Genomic DNA, 12,699 nt, shown 5'->3' on the forward strand with positions numbered 1-12,699 from the left:
GCTTTAAGCAACCTGATCTAGTGAAAGATGTCCCTACTTATGGCAGGGGGGTTGGACTAGATGATCTTTAAAGATCCCTTCTGACCCAAACCATTCTATGATTCTGTGATTCTAAACCTAATATCCTTCATTAGGTTTGAAAAAATGAAATACAGCAGAAGAGCCCAGAATACTGAGTTTTCTCAAATATATATGTAAAAATTCATGTGAAAATTGTCCCTGCAGGCTTAACAGATGAATTTATGTGATTGGAAATGTGCCTCCAAATGGTCAGTGGTTTCCCAATTTATGCTTGATTACTCACAGGCTGATGCCGGCACTGTTGAAGACACTAAAAAATAAGAAGGAGCTGGTCTCCAATGAGATTTACTTGCTGAGTGCTGTCACTGCTCTGCTGAAGGTTGCAGAAACATTACCACACTTCCTTAGTCCTTATCTTTTGGATTGCTTGCTGCAGGTGAGCTATCTGACTCCTACAGATATGTAAAGGGAGACAGGATCTGCCCAGTTCCTAGAAGAACCTACAGAGATGACTTTTTTCTCTCTGAAACTGAAGTACGAGTGTGTGCCAACTATGTGGAAGGTCGTAACGTATTACTCTTCTACTCACCTTCTTATGCAGATAACTGAGATACAGAATATAAGAGCATCTCCTACTCCTCCCTCTGACAGGTTGTAGTTTGCCTCTTTGGAAAGGGAGATGAATCCTGAAGGATCATTCTGTAATATCCATGATCTTACCAAATGTGTATCTAACAGCTCTAGTTAGGGTAATTCTGACCCCCTGCCGCTGACACGCGCAATTTTTCAGTGTTTGTCTTCTGAAGACAGTGAAGCTCTGTACACAGACATCTTAATGTAAGGTGCTCCAAGGGGTGCAAACAGCAAAATTCCCATCTGACACTTGCAACAGAGAACTACTGTAAAATAAGTTCCTGAGTTGTTTTAAGTATGCCTAACTTCTGTTGGATTTCCTGATAGGTTGTCCGCTTGGAAAAGATTGTGGTCGAGTTTGGTCCTTCTTCCCAGATAAGCTTACGCATAATGTCATTGAGAACTATCCTAGCTACGAGGCTTGCTCCCCGAATATTCTTGCCTGCAGTTACAAAGTGTTACAGTGAAGTCGCAAATACCCGGAAGGTAAGGATTTTTTCATTCTTTTGCATTATGATTAAAAAAAAAGAAAGAAAAAAAAGAAACAAGCAGCGCAAAATTTGGTTCAACTGTCCCGGCTGTGTTCCCTCCCAGCTTCTTGCCCACCACCAGTCTATTCACTGGGGCAGCAGAGTGAGAAACGAAGAAAGTCTTAACACTGTGCAAGCATTGTTCAGCAATAGCCAAAACACCGGTGTGTTATCAGTGTTGTTTTAGTCACAAATCTAAAACACGGCACCATATGAGCTGCTATGAAGAAAATTAACTCCATCCCAGCCAAACCTAGCACAGTGTTTATATTATCTCTGTTTTCTTTTGTACCACAATGGTGATTCAGGAAAGTTAAACCTGGGAAAAATGCACCAGTTTAATGTCCTTAGCATGTTAGATGATGAATGCTTGAGAGATCATCCCATTCATAAAGGCCTTGATTTATCTGCTAGGAACATGAGTTGAGACATAATTTTCATCTGGGCTTTGCTCCTGTCTCATAGGTGCAAACCTTTCAGATTTAACTGGTATCTCCAGTACTGGAGAGGGGAGACCAAACTCTTTTCAGGAATCCTGCTAACTTAAGCCCCCAAAAAGTACAGGAAAAAGTTTATTTTATCGACAGTAATGAGTAAATGTGTGAAGCGCAAAAATGCAATTCCCTTGTTATGTTTCTCGGTTACTGTCAATACCACAGTTGCCTTTGCATTGCTTTGCTTTTGTTTTGGCAGAATTGCCTGGGTCCCCTTATGAACATTTTGAAGGAGCACATTGTTGGTATGGAGAAGGAGCACCTGATCTCCCATCAGTCTGAGCTGACGGCATTTTTCATGAAAGCCCTGGACTTCCGAACAGAGCATGCCCAGGTGGCTTGTTTAGGGGGATGAACAGCAGCAGCCTAAGCTCTACATGCTAATTCTGTCAGTTGTTTTAAAAAATAGTAGTAGTTTCCATTGCATATATGCTCTGAAATTCTGGGTATCAAATATCCTGTTCTGGAATTGTTCTTGCGGTAGAAAACATGATGGTTAGGTATTTAGTCTGAAACAGACAAAATTAAAATGTACTTTGAAAGCTCCAATTCTTACATTTCGAACTTGGAATTGTTTTCTAATTTTTCTAGGATGACTTAGAGGAAGTTGGTAAGACAGAGGCTTGCATTATTGATTGTCTAATAAGTATGGTTATGAAACTGTCCGAGGCTTCTTTCAGACCCCTCTTCTTCAAGGTAGGAAGTTTAAATATAATTCATCTGCATCAGTGTATTTGTATTTTCCAGTGCACAGACACAGGAAAGAGCTAATCTGCCTTTCACTTTCAGCTCTTCGATTGGTCCAAAACAGAGTCTACCCTAAAAGACAGACTGCTGACATTCCACCGAATAGCAGATTGCATTGCAGACAAGCTCAAGGGTCTCTTCACCCTGTTTGCTGGTCATTTAGTGAAGCCATTTGCTGAGACACTGAACGAGGTCAACATTTCCAAAACTGGTGAGTTTTTAGTTACTAACTACAGAGAGGCATTGGCAGGCTAACTCTAATTGCTGAAAGACGTTAATTACAATTGCTGAAAGTTTAGTCTTCCAGGATTTACTTCACAGCACATACCCCTCATTTCTCTCTGTCTTCTTTCTCTCATAAATAAGGCATCTTTCTTACGCTGATGGAACCAAAGGACATTTTTCATTCATGGGCTCTGGGCTGCCAGTACAAAGTTGAGACCACATGAAAATTTTCAATGTCAGTCCCAGTGAGTTCCATGAGAATGAAATTGTGTGGAAAGAGAGTGACTTGTTTCTGTTTGGGGTTTTTTTCTTTTTTTCTTTTTCATTCATTGACTTCTCTTATATCTTACCTGGTGTATTCAGACTCCTCTGCTTTCTTGGCAAAAATAGGTATTAACTTTTTTGTATGGGAAACTATTTGCCCATCCCATTTACAGTGACCTGAAGAAATTTTCTATATCCACAGGTATGGCCAAGCACTTTTCCTATAGCCTGCGGCTATTCTCTTTTATCCCCAGCTGACTGTGAACGGCAGTGGCAGACCTGCTAGGGCATTAGCTAAAAGCCAGATAACATACTGCATCCACTTTATTGTTCTGAGTGATGAGTACGTAATTGCTATGTAGTACATCCTTTAGCTATATTCACAAACTAACAATGTTTCTATTGTTGTGGAGAAGTTTTGTATTTTTTTTTTAATTATTTTTTTTTTCTTCTTGATTGATACGTAGATGAAGCTTTCTTTGACTCTGAGAATAGCACAGAAAAGAGCTGTCTCCTGTTGCAGTTCACCATGGACTGTCTGCACAAGCTCTTCCTATTTGACACCCAGAAGTTTCTGAGTAAGGAAAGAGCAGAAACCTTGATGATGCCTCTGGTCGATCAGGTATTGACAAACACAAAAAACCAATTCATATCTGACTTTTTTTTTTTCCCATCTGAAAGATTTCTTTTTTTAACTATCAGGCCTTAATCCTCTCCCTTAACAAAACGGGAGGAATTAATTCATTGTCTTTGGGCTACATAGACTGCTTTGCCTAAGGCTCAGAATTACCAATTTTTTTATCCTCTTTCTAAATGTCTTCATTCCATAAGGTTCATGCATGTTGTTGAGTTCTTGCAGACCAGTGCACTCCCCCTGATGCTCTTCGACGCAACTCTTGAGTACCTGAAAGCCAAAGCTAGGAGGAGTGCTTTTGGCTGGGTTTATCTGAGCCTGGATCTGTTTGACAAGGTTTTTACTTCCACAGCTAGAAAATATGCTTGGAGGAGATGAGAATTTCCAGGAACATAAGGTTCATGCATGTTGTTGAGTTCTTGCAGACCAGTGCACTCCCCCTGATGCTCTTCGACGCAACTCTTGAGTACCTGAAAGCCAAAGCTAGGAGGAGTGCTTTTGGCTGGGTTTATCTGAGCCTGGATCTGTTTGACAAGGTTTTTACTTCCACAGCTAGAAAATATGCTTGGAGGAGATGAGAATTTCCAGGAAAGGAAAGATTGGGAGCTATCAGAATTTGAACTGGTTTTCTTTGTTCCATTAGAAAATGGGAACAGTGCCCCAAAAACCAGAAGTGGATTAGCCAAGTCATTGCTAAAATACTAGCCTAAATTAAAATACTGGTATTGTACTATGCTACTGCCAAGTTCTAGAGAAATGTATACAACATGGCCTTCTGCTCTGACTGTAAGCAGTCCATATTGCACGTGTAGATGTCTTCCATACTGGGTGGTTTGGGTTTTTTAAAGATTTGGTAGCTGTTGGAATAAGAGCTAACCTGTTTGTATATGAAGAAAGGAGCATTTTAGAGGGGGAACTGTAAGATGGTTATTTATCAACTTTCAGACCTGTTTATTACATAGTTTTGTCAAGACTCTCCTATTTGACAGGTTATATGTATTCAGGGGGAGTATTTGGTTTTTCATTGTACTGAGCTAAGTCCTTCTGATACAGTGGAACAGAGTGGCATTGTAACAGGAAGTTAAAGACCATTATATCAAATAACTTCCAGCAACATACCTGCTTCTTGCAACCTATTTTGCCTTTGACGTTATCTTAACCCAGATGTTGAGATTTAAAGTAGCTTAAAAATAGTTCCATTCAGTAGGAAAAAAGACGGGGAGAAAACAGGGAACTATACTGTAATGTTTGTTTCCTTACAAAGATTATTGTTTTGGTTTAGGTCCGATTTGCTGCTCTGCTTGCTTTGGTAGAAGTTGCACAAAAACTGAAGGAGAACTACCTGGTCCTGCTACCAGAATCTATTCCATTCTTAGCTGAGCTCATGGAAGGTAATGTTCTAAAGTGGCATTAGTGAAGGCAGACAACTGGCCTATGACCAAAAAAGAGTAAGGGCCACTTATTTCAAAGATTCAGACAGGATGATTGCTATAATTGCTATAAATCTTACAAATTGGTATACAGTAGCTTAAACTGTGCAGGATGCAAACTGAAATGGATTGTATCCAACACACTCCTAAAGTTCAGTTAAATTACAGTGGTTTCTTCAGTGTTATAGCCTGTGCACATCTCCCCGGTTGCATGTTCTAGATCAGTGTTACAGTAGAAATAATTTGCCAGTCTTGAGTCAGTGCCAAAATATTTTTGAATAATTATTTCATACCTGGTGTTTGAAGACAGTTTTAGCCTTGACAAGTGATGAAACCTTCCTAGGTAGCTTTGTAATCACTATTGTTCTTAATTCCTGCTTTATTTCTTTTTCTAGATGAATGTGAAGAAGTTGAACAGCAGTGTCAGAAGACAATTCAACAACTGGAAGCCATTTTGGGAGAACCACTCCAAAGCTACTTCTAAGTTTATCAAATTCCATCTGAATCACGTTAGCTTCACACATGCAAGTGTTACAGGCAAACTGTCGTACTAATTTTTATCAGAGCTAAGATCTTAACTTTTTAATAAAATATTGTAAGAATCTGGCTTTATCATTTCTGGATGGTCTGGGGACTTTTCGTAAGACTTTTCCTTAACTGCTCTTTTCTTAACAGTGGGAAACTGGAGCAAGCTATAAGCAAGTTCTGATAGCTGGGCAGAAAAGGAGTGACAACATGTGAGACACTCTGAATTCCACTGTGCTTGGGGTATGGAGTTACTGTCCCTGTGGAGGAGCTGTCGTGCTACAATGTAAGCATGGTACTCACTGGTCCCAAGCACTGCAATCCTGAGAATCTGCTTTTCTATCATTTTTAGGGAAGTAAAAAGTAAACCCACTGAAGATACTGAAAAGGAAGTTATAAGAAACTAGAATTCATATAGGAGCTAAAGCTGGTTTTTAGTCTTCAAAGACTACTACTGATTAGCTGCTTGTTCACCTGAAGATCCAAGAATAAATTGCTTGCCATGTTAATGAATTTACCAGAAAACTCACCACCTGTTTTGCACCAGAAGGTGCTAGTTCATTACACTGCTAGTAAGAAGGGCACTTGGACTCTGTAAAGTATGGTTTAAAATGCAACTGGTTAGAATTAACACTGTAAAGAGGATAATCTTACATCCCATCAGGTGCTGGGAATGGGCCTCTGTTCAGGGTGCAGCATGCCATGCAGATCCCGTCTGCAGAAAGGTTACTCCATTGTGGTCATTCGTGCTCTTACAGGATTTTCTTAAGAGAAAACAATTATTATTCATGTCCGCTGTCAAACAAAAAGGATGTTCACATGAGAACTTCCCTTAGATAAAGGCAAGGACACACAAGTGGTGTAATTGCCATTACCGAGTGTGAGCTGCCTACCGGCTCCTCTGTTACAATCGGCCAGCTAAGTTTATCCTGCGGCCAAGGGCTACGTCCAGCACAGCACTGTCCTGAAGGCCACAGCAGCACAGCGGAGGCCTGGGCCTACTCAGGTTAACTGGTCTGTGGATCGCTAACTCCTCAATGTGGAAATGGTCCTTCAGTCAGGATCACTGTGCCACCTTGGAGATACTGGTAAGATAATAAGCAAATCAGACAAAATATAGACCAAAAAGGGATCACAGCTACTTAGCTACACTTGGAGAAAAGCAGAGTTCACAAATGTTTTTATTTATGCTTTTTATACATTAAATCTGGTAATTTAACAGTCTTTCAGGGTACACCTTATTCTTGAAATTGCTTCACTCTTTTAGCAGCTGTTAAGATAAATAGGAACATCCCTCAGGCATGTATTGACAGCCAGTAGCAACTTATTTTTAAAAAGTATAAAAATTAAGACTGACATTTGTACAGAAAACTGATTGAATAGGAACAGCTTGTTTCAGATAAATAGTATTTTAATACAAGACTGAAAAAGGCTTCATTACCTATTCCACTGATGAGTATCTGAGTCTCACCTCAGCTGAAACCCTCCCTGCAGTAACTGGGTTCACACATTATTAAAAAATGAAAAACACAAACATCTACTTCAGTCCCTGAGCAATCTCAACTCAGTTAGGAGCCATTTCAGATCAAACAAGCTTTCAAAAGTTCATGCAACTGGAACTAGCTAAATCATTTTAATTTGTTTCATTTCGGAAAACTAAAAGCTAGAAATGCTGCTGTATGTTTGATTTAAGCCACTTATAAGCAGGAGGTAAAATAACCATGAGTGTCAGAGAAGGTACTACTGCGGCAGCAGACCGAGAGGTTAAGATCAAATTCCTCCTTGCCTTTTGCTAGAACTGATGGGTCAACTGTTTGCTTAATCCAGCCTCAGTAAAAAGGTTATAGTTGCTAATGTAAACTAAGAAGCAGAAGACTGTATTTCATAATTCTATTTTAAATGAATTATCAATGTCTCTTTTGGGGTGGATAACCATATCTTCAGATCCTATTTCAGCCTCATTTCTACTTAACAGTATTGAATGTATGCTATCAAGGAATGCCATAACTTAAACATACCAAGTGCAATCGTTAGACACAGTATGATGCAGCATTTTCATATTGCTAGGTTCAGTAATACAGGAGATTTATCTGAGCACACACTTATTTAGCTTGCCAGGATACTGTAAACTAGAGGAGGATTTAATCTCGCAGTTAGCAGTTCTGGTACTCACCTAACTCAAAGAGGCAGATGCAGAAGCCTAGATAGATAAAGGCAGGCTCGGTGTGAGTCAGCACCTGTTTGTACTTGACAAGGAGGCACTGTCATTAGAAGCGGTTTAATTCTTTTAGTACTGATTGAAAAGAACTACCAGCTCCTCACATCTAACAACTGAACATCTCCCATGATACTACCAGCTCCTCACATCTAACAACTGAACATCTCCCGTGATTTCCACTACGTTGATCTTTTCAAGTTGTTTAAAACGATGCTTGTACTCCAGAGTGTGAACACCATTAACAGCAACTTTGAACTGGTGGGCATCACAGAAAATGATCAGCTGAAAAGCAGGAAGAGAAACAGTTAAGTTTTAAGCTCAGGTAGGACAAGAAAAACAACCTGATGACCTAGCCTAGACTTGGGCAAGCCCTGCTTCTGTTACAAAGAATGTTTCATGCAAAAGAAACATTTAAAAAAGTGGAACTTCAATGAAATTCATAGAATCATGGAATAACTCAAGTTGGAAGGGACCCATAAGGATTATCAAGTCCAACTCAATTCAATTAAAATTCATTCTGAGAACCTATTGCAACTATTAAAAAAGAAAACTGTCATTAAAACCAAGTCAAATCTCTGCTCCCAGTGGTCCCATTTAATCCTAAATATTCTCAAGACGTTGAAATGCAGGAATGGCAGTTTTATTTAAATCTGTATTAGTGACATGATATTTAAGCACCACTGCTAATCCTTTTGGCAGAATTACCAGTCTGATGCTATGTTTCAGTTAATCTTACCTCAAAGTACATCCCAGGACTGAAAGGGAAGTTGGCAACTTCCTTTTCTTCTTCTCCCCAGCTGTCATGAAGGTATGAGTTTCTTACAAAAACTTTATTTTTCACTCGGGGATTCAGATGTAATGCAATGTCCTTTGAGTCACTCAATTTCAGATTTATCGCAAAGCTGGAAGATATTTTTTTAAAGTTTACTATACCAAGGTTTTATAAACATGATGCAGTAGTCCATGCTATTTACCAAGCCCTTAGCCAATACTCAGAATTGTTCTGGAGCCAGGGCCGTGATTCACCTGAAGAACCAAGCAGGCAGTTAACATGCATTTGTCTCCGCACAGAAACCTTTGCTGGAGGCAGCAAATGTACGACATGACCCTGCTAGATCTGCTTCATCACTCTCAGCTTTCTCTTCATGTCTCAGCAAGGAGATATTGAGCCAAGCGGGCCAAGTGGTGCTCCCCTACAGCACTAGGAAGCAGCCTTCTCACAGAAACATATGGTGCTACTTGCTCCACCATCTCTTTCTCTTAACTCAGACAGTGGAGAGTGGGAGGCTTTGTTTTACCTAAACACATTACATTCTTTCTGCCGACAAACTGGTTAGACTCTAAGGAAAAGTTTGAGGATTCTCTCTATACATTTAAGATTGGTGGGACACCATGCATACAAAGTGTTACGTTGTAGGCAGCGTAGCTCTGCCCAGGCTGAATGAATACTCTGCAACCTCAGGCACATCCACAACACCGGGGTCCTAAAGGGGAGCTCTGGAGAAGAGTGATCAGAGGGAAGACTCATCCAAATTCAAATGAGTGCTTCAACCTGTGGCAAAGACCTTACTGCATTTGAAGTAGAAATATTCCTCCCCCCAAATTAGCTCCAATTGTCAGGTTACTTCCCTCCTTTGAGAAGCCTAGAATTGCTTAGTCCAGGTACGAAATATAGCAACGGCCACACTTTCAAGCTGTGAAGTCCTCTTTTTCACTGAGAAAAAGGAACATCTGCAACTGTGTGAACTGAGTGAAAGACATTAAATAACTTACAAACTGTGTAAAAATCTGTATGTTTAAAAGCACAAACGCAAAGAGCAGACAAGCTGCAATGTTTTAACTAATACCCAAAAGCCTCTTCATGCTTATAAACAGTACATTCAGCACTTGAAATGTGCTTAATAAGCTTTTCAAGCCAAAAGAAGGAAAACAAATGCTACTATCTAAGTATTAATTATCCTGTTCAATTTAAAGTCTGTTCAAACTTTGTGGATGAGATTTCTAGACCTTGGGTTCCAGTATTAATATGAACTCTGAGTTCTGTTGAGCTGCAGGGAAGATATGTGCTCTGAGGAAGCAGGAGTGCAATGCATACACACAGTGTAAAAAGCATGCTTCTCATCATTTGCACTAATTGCTTCATTTTTAAGCATGTTTCTGCAGAGCCAAAATCACCCTTTAAGCAAAGGGCATGCTGAAGTACAGACATTTCCTCAGCTCCATTTTGACCATGTTGCGCTCCCCTTCCCCCCTCCCGCCTTTAAACCATGTTGGGAAAATGTCTTCTTTGCAACCTATTGTTCCTAATTTGCTATCAAAATTATAGCTCATACTCCCCTACCAGCTTTCATCACTCAGTTGTTGTCAGTTAGGCACCTTCATGCTTATACAGTCCCCGAGGAGGCCGTCGAAGAAGTATTCAGAGAAACGTTGTAACACGCAGCATTTGAGCACATCAGCAACTCATCTAACTCACTCATTTTCCATCTACTTCTGCCAGTTCCCTTACTCTTGGATCTCTTTAGAATAAAAGCTGTCTTTGTACAATATGTGTGCTCACATGCCTTGCACAATGGAAACCCTGAAGAGACACACAATTTTGCGAATGATGCAGATTTAGTTGGTAAGACACTCAGGTTTTACTTTCACTTTTCACAATGGAGCTGCTCTTTTAAGTCCTCTCTAAAGCGGTATCCTGCAGGTTCCTGAGAAAACTGCACTGTAGTTTCAGGTAATTCCAGATGCAAAGTTGCAAGTGAGTAAGGATATACTGAGGCAATGGAAAAGCCTACTCATTCTCAAGAGTGGCTCAGTTAAATCGCAGAAAAATTCAGAAACACTTACCTCTTTGGGTTTTTATTCACTTCTCCTTTAATGGCAACTGTGCATCCTGGACGAAGTGCAGTATCAAGTTTCCCAACATAAGGAACTCCCTGGAAGTACACCACCAGTAAAATTTTTGACTGTGACTTACTTTTTTCAATATACAAGCTGAGCTTTACTATGGCAGGAAGAAATTCGGCCTATGATTGCGAATCTGCACTTATAGCTAAAGTTACTCCTACCAACATGTTCTGGGAAACTAATACTATAGTGGAAAAGTTACGCTGAGATAAACATATCAATGCGTTGGGTTTTTTCTTTAGACTACCACCTTGGGTTCAAAATAAACATTATTTACAACTACTTCTGCCACAACTAATAGTGGAAGGAGGGGAAGAAGGGTGGTGGTGGGGAAGTAAGCATGAAACTCCCTGCAGTAATTTAAAATTGTATCACGTAATTATTCAGATACAGACATCCCGACCTCTCCTCTCTGAAAGCTTGCTATGCTTTAAAGAATAAGACTCATGCTAGGTGTGTAGTCCCATATTTGCATAAGTACTAGAAGTAGGGTCATTGAGTATTCTGTCCTCCTGGCACCAGTTCATAATGATAGATAGCGTAAGTATTTTATTTGCCTCTTTTTTTTTCATTGTGTTAGAAGTTATTTTGATCAGGGAAAAGGAGTGAATGGAGAAGTACTTCGCCTTTATTTTTTTGTTAAAGCCACTTGCAAATGACAATATTGTGTGTTATTTGGTTTTGAAAAGAAGACTGAAGAAGGCAGACTGTCAAGTGAAAAGGCAACTAAAATCATGGCACTCACTGCAACATCACCTTCTCCACAAATTCTATTTCTATATATTTCTGGCTTCCAACCCCTTTTCAGTTTGAGCGTGGTCCTTACTCCAGTCTGGATACTGTCCACATGTACAGCTTTTTGCAAAAAGACAAGCACTCACTCTGTCTATGCTCCATGCTAGCTGGGTGCGAGTTCTAACCCTAAGGTGCAATTCTTGCATCCAACAACCTGAAGTGTATGCAGGGTAAGAATGGATCTGTCAGCAAGAGGAAGATGTAGCCAGACAGGTTCTGAGATATGCACATTAACATAAGGCCATCTGGCATGACTGCAGAATACTTTTGATTTGCAGTTATTCCCTAAGGCGGAGAAAACTAAGTATGCTTACTCGAAAAAAGGGTTTTTATGTGATTTGGTCCTTTAAAACTTCAGGTTTTTATTCACTTTTTATTTCTCTGTTTACGGCTGTGGATGCTGCATTTATCTTTTGGGTTTTCTATATGATTTAACAAATAGCCTCACTTTTACTAGCAGCAGCAAAGAGGATTTCTCTCTACAAAACCTCACTGATGATCATCTCCCAGTAGATTCTCAATTCCCTTGTTCTGTGCATGTTTTTTCATGAATAACTGAGATGTTTTATTTTGATTTTTTTTTACTCTTCACATTTGCCATAAGTCTACACGAGATACTTACAAATTGTGAACCATCTGGCATTTCCCCCTACAAGAGAAAACAAACAACATTAACTAGCTTATCAGACAACAGGGAGATTCATTCAACCTTTTACAAACATACGTACATTTTCTGTGTTTATCTTTGTTACTCCTAGAGATGATGGCTGAGAGCCTTGTAAAGACTGCAGAAAGAGAGATATTTAGATGTCATTGCTAACATCATAGAACTTTAACATAAAGTTGGTTTAGAACCGTATATGGATCTGTGCTACTTTGAAGGGTGAACTGTTAACATGAAAATTTAGGGCTATGCTAAAGAAAAAGATAGCCAAACCCCTACAAACCAAGGAAAAGTCCTGAAGAGCAACTGCTGAAGCCAAATTGAGATTTCTAAAGACCACCTCATTAATATTTGAATCCTTATTTAACAGTCGAAGCACTGTTAACCCCTTAGCATCTGAGGGTACCCACTGAGCATTCCCTACTGGGGCAGGAATACCAGCAGGGCAGGTCCATGAAGGGGACCTTGGGATTCTAAGCAGCCCGCTGCATCCCTGTCCCTTCCCATGGGAAGGGCATTGAGCAATATGGTCATGCAGAGATACAGTTCCAGCCTAGCCCTGGCTGACTGTATCTTCAGCTTGTTTATTTCATAGAATCATACAATCATAGAATC

General features: G+C 39.9%; 2 protein-coding genes across 2 annotated transcripts in view; one reads left to right on the top strand and one right to left on the bottom strand.

Moving 5' to 3' along the window:
* HEATR1 (HEAT repeat containing 1) overlaps window positions 1–5,462 on the top strand; it is a gene marked incomplete at its 5' end in the record, with an annotated part of 33,916 nt that extends 28,454 nt beyond the window's left edge. The window contains 8 exons of the mRNA XM_009583524.1: window positions 307–457; window positions 982–1,140; window positions 1,878–2,012; window positions 2,270–2,374; window positions 2,468–2,636; window positions 3,382–3,536; window positions 4,831–4,939; window positions 5,374–5,462. Of these exons, the coding sequence (XP_009581819.1) occupies window positions 307–457; window positions 982–1,140; window positions 1,878–2,012; window positions 2,270–2,374; window positions 2,468–2,636; window positions 3,382–3,536; window positions 4,831–4,939; window positions 5,374–5,462 (1,072 nt within the window). The remainder of the gene's footprint in view (window positions 1–306; window positions 458–981; window positions 1,141–1,877; window positions 2,013–2,269; window positions 2,375–2,467; window positions 2,637–3,381; window positions 3,537–4,830; window positions 4,940–5,373) is intronic.
* Window positions 5,463–7,853: 2,391 nt separating this feature from the next.
* On the bottom strand, window positions 7,854–12,211 carry LGALS8 (lectin, galactoside-binding, soluble, 8; the record flags this gene model as incomplete). Its single annotated transcript, XM_009583535.1, has 5 exons — window positions 7,854–8,003; window positions 8,458–8,623; window positions 10,566–10,654; window positions 12,043–12,069; window positions 12,149–12,211. Coding segments are annotated over 5 exons (495 nt in total), but the record flags the coding sequence as incomplete, so codon positions are not given.
* Window positions 12,212–12,699: the final 488 nt, after the last annotated feature.

This window comes from Fulmarus glacialis, unplaced genomic scaffold, assembly GCF_000690835.1.
Source record: "Fulmarus glacialis isolate BGI_N327 unplaced genomic scaffold, ASM69083v1 scaffold17440, whole genome shotgun sequence".
Lineage (NCBI taxonomy): Eukaryota > Metazoa > Chordata > Aves > Procellariiformes > Procellariidae > Fulmarus > Fulmarus glacialis.